The sequence below is a fragment of the Aythya ferina genome (genome assembly GCF_964211825.1).
Source record: "Aythya ferina genome assembly, chromosome: Z".
NCBI classification, from domain to species: Eukaryota; Metazoa; Chordata; class Aves; order Anseriformes; family Anatidae; genus Aythya; species Aythya ferina.
This window is the reverse complement of record NC_140299.1, coordinates 21,979,806-21,988,108: the sequence shown is the minus strand read 5'-3', so window position 1 is coordinate 21,988,108 and position 8,303 is coordinate 21,979,806. Positions and strand designations below refer to the sequence as shown.

At 49.4% G+C, this 8,303-nt stretch overlaps 1 protein-coding gene across 1 annotated transcript; it reads left to right on the top strand.

The window, feature by feature from the left end:
- The first annotated feature begins 6,162 nt into the window (after positions 1 to 6,162).
- Positions 6,163 to 7,614, top strand: HTR1A (5-hydroxytryptamine receptor 1A). Its single transcript, XM_084503243.1, has one exon. It carries the CDS (start codon positions 6,258 to 6,260, stop codon positions 7,497 to 7,499), a length of 1,242 nt encoding a protein of 413 aa, XP_084359369.1. The 5' UTR covers positions 6,163 to 6,257; the 3' UTR covers positions 7,500 to 7,614.
- Positions 7,615 to 8,303: the final 689 nt, after the last annotated feature.

The window sequence follows — 8,303 nt, the reverse complement described above, 5'->3', positions numbered from 1 at the left end:
GATTTTAAAAATGCTTGCAAAGCTTACATTGCATTGGCAGTCCTTGTTTAAACAATCATGCAAATATTGTTTAATACCTAGAAAAATTGCTTAACATCTAGAATACTACTGGAATATGGTATGTATTGTCAGCAAATGTTTTAAGCTGGCTGTATATTTTGCTATAAGATGAATGTGAGAGTTAAATAAATAGATGGAATAATCTTAATTAACTATGAGAAACAGCCTGATTTAACCAGTCAGCAATTTTAGAATAGTGTAACAGGTGTTATTAGAATGATTTATTTAGCAAACTTCAAATGGGAAAGAATTAGTTGTGATATAGTATTTTTAATGCAATTAAAAATATCAGACTGTGGCTTTTAAGAAACCATTTAGCCAGATTCTGGATTCTCAGGACTGCATTGCACCACAGAGGTGATTCTTAACCAACTACAAATATTTCCTCATGGAGACCGGCTCCTAGTGCATCAGCTCTGTGCACTGTTCTCCCTTGTCTCTGACACAGGAGATGTGCTGATAAAAACCTCTGCGTGGCTGGAACATTGCTTTGTTCTCCACAGCATGATTAAAGTCGACTGAATTGATTTTCCTAGTGTTTCTCTGGGATCAAATCCGTGCTTAGAAGCTTAATTATCAAGAAAAAGCAGAAATGGTTAAGAGACAAACTTCCAGGTCTTACTTCATCACAGCTGCACTGCATACAGAAGGGGCAACACAGAAAATTTAGTCTAATCTTGAGTTTTCCCAGAATGTCAAAGTTCTGAGATGTTTCTGTAAAATTATGAAAACCTATGTTTTAACAAATAAGCTCAAAAGTCTTTTTCCTTCACAGAGTAGTAATAATAAAGCAGACATTTTTCAAAATTTGTCTTAAAGTTCTAGACCTGCATAAAAGATGCCCCATGATTTTGGTAGCAGGAATCACTGGTAACAGATTCACTTCAGTAATGCTACTTGAATGTACACAGCATTTATTCATTTTGGAAGAAATGATCACTTACTATTCTATTACCTCTAAGACTGTGAGGTGGAATGAATTATCCCCTCTTGTGGGTTATGTTGAGTTAAGCTATAATTTTAGTTAGTTCTGTAATCTCTTAGCAGAGGAAAGCAGAAGTAGCAAAGAAGTACTTGTGTACCTAGACAATCTGTTTCTGTTCTTAATAAAAATGATGAACATGAGAGCTGTGATAAGCTAACTGAATGGAATGAGAACAAGACAGTGAAAATTGCAGTCAGCTCATTATTGTCTGGGATGACAGTGGAAACTGGGAGATCTCAGGTGATGGAAAACATAGTTAATAATAGGCAGATGCTCCAGTGTTCTGAGATGATAGTTATTCCTGCACATTCCCAATTATTCTTCTGGGTTATTGGGCACAAACAATTTATCTGGCTCAAACAAAATAAAAAGAGCAATGAAGAAGGAACAGAAATCTGACTGGGCTTAGTGCAGAGTTCCCAGAGACTGCATTAGCAGCATGTAAACTGCTGCTCTACTACTCTACTGCTCCTGAGACCTGCTAAGGCAGATTTAAACAGCACTGCTGTTTTGGCATGACTGGCACCAGACTAGCAGATCTTGCCAGGTCTGAACTTGGGTGTACTCTTCTGCATCTGCAAAACTGGGAGTGTTACAGAACAGACTGAGAGACATCACTATACCTTGCAGGACAAAATCCAGATCTGAAGCTGAGAGCTGTGCTGATGCTGTTACTTATGTTAGACCCAAGATGATTCTTGCAGAACTACTAGAATATCTGGGCACTCTTGCTGGGCCACAGCTAGCCAGCTCTGAGCTGGCTGGAGAGGACTGCATAGACAACTAGCCAACTCTATGTCCCAGAAGGTGGTCTAGACAGAAGGTAGTGTAGAAGCAGCCAAGTGGCTCAGCAGGAGCTTAGTGACATCTCATCTGCTTAGCTACAGCTGTGATCCAAAATAAAGACTTGAGATGTAGAAAGAACTACAAATTAGAAGAGGAGAGTGTTATAGAAAAAATTAGGAGATATATTATAAATTGGAAGATTTCTAGCCGGTAGCCAAGTTTTTAGATAGCCATTTGAAAATAGGGAAAAATCCATAACTGTTTAAAGATGGAACCTGAGAAATTTAGGGGAAAACATACTGACAGTTCACAAAGGTGATACAGAAATCAGAAATGTAGTCTTCCCTCCCCCCTCACCCCCCTTCTCCCACCCATTCTGCTCATTCTGCTACTGGACTAAACGTGTAGTCTATTGTTACTGAAGAGACAAATTGTAGGATTCAAGAAAGATTATGTATATATATATACATACTATATATATTTTGGATGTGTAGGGCTTCAGGGATTGGCCATAGCTAGGTAGAAGACACAGGGAATAGATCTGCTACTGGCGCTGAATGTCAGCTGGTTCATCTTGCCCACAAATTCAGGATTAAGTAGATTGCCAGATTTGGACTCAGTTTGCTCCAGACCAGTTTGTCTGAGAGCTCTGCAGCAATGGCCTTAAACATTTCTGTGTTATTCCTGCATTTTTTTGCCTCTTACTGTACAAAGCTTAAAATTTTTAAAGTATTGTGGTATGTTCTGAGGTTTATGAAAGATCAGAAATATGCAGCAGGTATCTTACAATGTGGATCTCTCACAATGAAATGCATGAGCTTGTGTGGAGGGGACCTGTTTCAATTATACAGTCACTCCAGCCATGAAATTCCTGTTTTCTTTTCTGTATTTTAAAATTGTAGCTGTTCTTCAGAAGGTTTTGAACAAGGAAGAGTAATACTAATTCCTCTTGGCTGTATTTTCAAGATACCTAATGAGAAAATTCAAGTCTGTAGTTGGTAGGTTTTCTCTTGGCACATCTTCTCTTCCACCTGTTTGGAATTTCTCCCACAGCAAACTGCATGTACTGGATCACTTTCTGTGAAATGAAAACATTAATTTCCTTAGCTCTCTGGTGAAGCCCATTGATTCTGAAACCATTACTTAAATACTTTTTTTTTTTTTTTTTTTGGATAACAGAAGTACTGTCTTATAGCTGCTGAATGGTAGAGATACAAAACCAAAATACTTTTCAAACCAAATCATTGTATGCAGCCACGTGAAAAAAATGCTATGATCAAATTGTAGCATTTCAGTTTCACCTTGGCAAATACATCTAAATAATACAGTCAAAATCTGAGAGCATCAAGGGTATGTAGCTCTTCCTGAAGTGTGTAAAACGAAATCGCTCAGTAAAGCACCTCCTACCATGGTTATTAATGCCTTTTCTTTTTGTAGTTACTGAGGCACCTCTTCTTTTACTGCAACTGTGTCATAACCGAATAACATTAATATTTCAATTGGACTTAGGTTGTGCAGTAATATACCGTTTCATTTTCACTCAAGTCAGTGTGGATTTTATGAGGTTATGACTTTCCTCAAAGAATTTCCCCAGGTGCTTGACTTAGGTTGTCTAAACACATTAGCACCTCATTTAGTTTTTTGAAAGTTTAAACAGCATCTTGCTGTTTAAATGCTTAGTAGGATTAAAGGCGCTATCACATCAAAAGAGTGAGTCTTCCCTTCGTCTAACTCTTCCACCTCCTACTCCCTCTCATCCCTCCATGGTTGCCTAAATTGCCTCGCAATTTAATTGAGAGGGAAATGACTTTCGGTCTCTGAACAAAAAAACAAAACTGAAGAGTAAAGCTGATTTTAAATATTTCAACTGGAAAAGGACCCTAACGATTCTTCTGTGCTGGAAGTTATGGGCAAAAAGCGGCTGAGATTGACTCCTCTTGGCCGTGTCAGCGTAAAACCCCTCTGTTTTACAACTTCTTTGAGAGACCTTTGTAGATTTCTAAAGCCTGCATCCCCCGTGGCTCTGAAGCACTAATTTCAGGCTAATCTAATTAGGCTAATGACTTGCCCACCACCATGCAAGAGAGCTGGGACAATCTCCTCGTGATTTTCCTGCCTTACAGACTTGCACTTTCTGTGTTACACCGAGCTGTCTCTGAACAGCAAGAAGCACAAACTTTGCTTTGTTTGCTGTGGCTTGCTATCCAACTGCTTAGGAGCCACCCGCGCCGTGCATTTGAGGAGACATTAAAAAGAGAACAGGTTTTGGTAGTGAAGAAGCAAAGCATACTCAGATATCGATTAATAGACGGGTTTTGTTTTGCCTGTGTCTCAACAGCATAAATCTTCTTTCAATAGGACACAGAGCATGTAAATGTTATTACGATCAGCTAACACAACGGACGGGCAGGGGTACAGCTCTGCTCAGTTTATCCAGCCTTAACCAGTCTATATTTGTGTCTTGATCATTTAAAGTGGTGAAGATTGAAAGCCTGGAGGTGGAGAAACGCAGCCTGGTCCCCTAGTAAAGAGGAATTGGCCGAAATCCATCCAAATCTTGTGAATTTATGAACTCAGACTTATTGTTAAGTGCTGACTGAGAGAAGATGAGGAAACTTAAGTTCGTGAAAGCAAGGCTCTGTGATTCTCATCTCAAGTTTGATTAAGTTAGAATCTGGCAACATCTTCCTGTTAAACAATTACTTATTTGGCTTTCTGCGTTTTCTGAGCTTGCAAGGCATAATTACAAGCTAGAGTGAGAGATGTTCTCACATCGTTAGAAACACTGAGCCGCAGAATCTTATAAAGCCTGCCACATAAGTCACTTCCTCACTTCCAAAGACATTTTTTTTTTTTTTTTACTTTTCACAGACAGGTAAAGTTAAGCCTGTCAATCACGCAACTTTTTTTTTTTTTTTTTTTTTTTTTTTTTAATTACAAGTATTTCCCAGGTTTACTATTCTTTATATACATATACTGGATATTAACGTATTTACTTACATGTGCCAATCTGACTTTTTTTTTTTTTTTTTTTTTTTTTTTTAACTCAAGATTGTTCCCAGAGATATTTTTCTCATTTCACGTTCAGACTCAGCATTTCCCCTTCTTTTCGGGAGGAACTGTAATAGAATTTGTTGATGTTGTTGATGTTTTTCTTCGGAGAATAGTGATTTCAAAGGGCGTTGCACTGAATTTCCCGTCTCAGTGGCCTCGGGATGCGAGTTTGGTCAATGTCGTGTGTCCAGTTGGGCACGGGGGAGCCGCGCAATTGGCGCGGAGCCCCCGACGACAGGCGACCGCCCCAGGACGCTGCGGCGAGGGCATGAATCATCACCAATGGGGTTTTCCTTGCTCGTAAGCGACTGAGTAGGAGCCCTGCCCGGCACTGAGATGTAAAGCAACCCCTCCCGAGACACCACGCAGAGCTATACACGCTGTCCATACGCCCTCTCCCCGCACCAGCGGCTAGGCTGATATTGTTCCCCGGGCACCCCCGGCAGCACCGTGCCCACAGCGGCCGAGCTGGGGCGAGTGCAGAGCCCCGCGGGGGTCGGGGGTCAGTGGTGCGACCCCTCAGAAAGTGCTGGCGGCCCCGCCACCGGGAGAGCCCGGTGGAGCTGCCCGGTGCCCCGTGCCCTGGGGCCGCCGCCGCCTGCCTGCTGGTGGCGATAAGCGCCCCCCGGCGCCCCCAAGCGCCCCGGCACCCCAAAGGCGGCGGGCAGCGCTGGCGCATGTTGTGTCCCCCGACCCCAGCCGGCAGCACCTAGCCGCAGAAAGCCTCCCCCCGCCTCGCACAGCCCGCACCAGCTCCGGAGCCGGTCCCGAGGGGAAGTCCAGAGTCCTCACTGCCCGGGGCGGAGCTGCTGGGAGGAGATTTGGAGGCAGAATTGCGGGGGCTTGGTGGGTGTCCCTGCGGTGTCCCCTCAGCCGGGGAGGGGGCGGAGGGGAGTCGCGGACACCCCTCCGACCCGGCCCCCGGCGGTACGATAGAGACCCAGCGAGAGCCCCCCCTCCCTCCCCCGTGACGGGCGGGATGGAGGGGGAGGAGGGAAGGGGAGGGGAAGGAGGGAGGGAGAAAGCGAGTGGGGAGAAGGGAGGCAGGGCAGTAAGGAGAGGCGCGGGAGAGCGGCGGAGCGAGGGGCAGCAGCGCGGCGAGCGGCGGCCGCGGGAGGGCCGCCCCCGCCGCCCGGGGCTGGGCGCTGGGCAGAGGCAGCGGTGATGGGCGGGCGCGGGGCGGCTCCGCCAGCCGCCGTCCTCCGAGCCTCGGCCGCCTCCCGCCGCGCTATATAGGGGAGGGAGGGGTGTCGGAGGGGGCCCCGGCGTGGCCAAAGCGCACGGGGCGGCGATGCCTCCTGCCAGGGGAGCGCACAAGTGACCGGCGCCTCTTCCCATGCCCGTCTCCTGAAGCGACCCCCCCCGTCCCGGCATGGATGTGGCCAACAACACTACCTCCCCAGAGCGCTCCCCCGAGGGGGCAGGTGGCCCCGGCCTCGCCGAGGTGACCCTGGGCTACCAGCTGCTCACCTCGCTGCTCCTGGGCACGCTCATCCTGTGCGCCGTGAGCGGCAACGCCTGCGTGATCGCGGCCATCGCCCTGGAGCGCTCCCTGCAAACCGTGGCTAACTATCTCATCGGCTCGCTGGCCGTCACCGACCTCATGGTGTCCGTGCTGGTGCTGCCCATGGCGGCCCTCTACCAGGTGCTGAACAAGTGGACTCTGGGGCAGGTCACCTGCGACATCTTCATCTCGCTGGACGTGCTGTGCTGCACCTCTTCCATCCTGCACCTGTGCGCCATCGCCTTGGACAGGTACTGGGCCATCACGGACCCCATCGACTATGTCAACAAGAGGACTCCCCGGCGGGCCGCCGTGCTCATCAGCCTGACCTGGCTCATCGGCTTCTTGATATCCATCCCGCCCATGCTGGGCTGGAGAACGCCCGAGGACCGCTCGAACCCCGACGCCTGCACCATCAGCAAGGACCACGGGTACACCATCTACTCCACCTTCGGCGCCTTCTACATCCCGCTGCTCCTCATGCTGGTGCTCTACGGCCGCATCTTCAAGGCGGCCCGCTTCAGGATCCGCAAGACCGTCAAGAAAGCGGAGAAGAAGAAAATCGCCGACACTTGCCTCACCCTCTCCCCGGCCACCCTGCAGAAGAAAAGCAACGGGGAGCCCGGCAAGGGCTGGCGGCGGACTGTGGAGCCCAGGACCGGCGCCTGTGTCAACGGCGCCGTGCGGCAGGGCGAGGACGGGGCAGCCCTGGAGATCATCGAGGTCCAGCGCTGTAACAGCTCCTCCAAGACTCACCTGCCGCTGCCCAGCGAGGCGTGCGGCTCCCCGCCGCCCCCCACCTTTGAGCGGCGCAACGAGAAGAACACGGAGGCCAAGCGGAGGATGGCTTTGTCCCGGGAGAGGAAGACTGTCAAGACCCTGGGCATCATTATGGGCACCTTCATCCTCTGCTGGCTGCCATTCTTCATCGTGGCGCTGGTCCTGCCCTTTTGTGACAGTAAGTGCTACATGCCCGAGTGGCTGGGGGCAGTCATCAACTGGCTGGGCTACTCCAACTCCCTCCTCAACCCCATCATCTATGCCTATTTCAACAAAGACTTCCAAAGTGCTTTTAAGAAAATTATCAAGTGCAAATTCTGCAGGCAGTGAAGCCCCCCGCTCCGGGACGGGGCAGCGGCGGCTCCTGCCCCTGGCTCCCTCCCGCCTGCCCCCCTCAGCAGTGCACCCCCCGCCCAGACCCTCCCCAGCGCCGGTAGGAGGCCGGGGGGCGCCGGGACCTCCCTCGCAGGGCGCCCTCGCCCCTCGCCCCTCCGCTGATCGGACAAGGGCCGTGCCGTGCCGTACTGTGCCGGGCAGGGCAGAGCGGGGCTCCGCCGGGAGCAGCGAGGTGTCAGGATGCGGCCGCCGGGGCTGCGCTGCCGCCTCCTTCCCTGCTGTCATTCTGGGTAGGCTTTAGGGTTTTGCAGGTCGTTGCTTGTGGTCGCTGTAAAACCACGGCGTCTGCCCGAGTAGCATCGGTAAAAATAAACCACCCTATGCAGAACACCGCCGTGTCGGGCTTTTTTACTGGATTTAATAGGAGGCGGCGGTGGGCTCCGAGTCCGACCTCGCTCTGCGCTGTGAGTGAGGAAGCTGAAGGCGACTTTCCCAGAGGAGGAAGGGGCTTTGGGCTTGAAACCGCCACGGGGATTTATTTACTTGGGGGAACTGAGACAGTGGTTTGTAACCTTGCAAGGTACTTCCAGCATCATTCCCTCTGCCTTATGTGTGTGTAACAGCTCTCCTGCTCTGTTAGGACCTTCCAGTTCATCGGGCTTCCCTTGGTTACACCGCGGGGAGGGAACGGGCAGTTCCCATGCCTCATTACATGGAGATGTGTATTTTTTTAAAATGCCTTGGAAAAGCTTGGCGCTGTGAGACCGTCTCTGAGTTCACCGCGCACGCGGCGGCACA

Coding starts and splice junctions, on each gene's coding strand:
- HTR1A (XM_084503243.1), top strand. CDS start 6,258: ATGGATGTGGCCAACAACACTACCTCCCCAGAGCGCTCCCCCGAGGGG.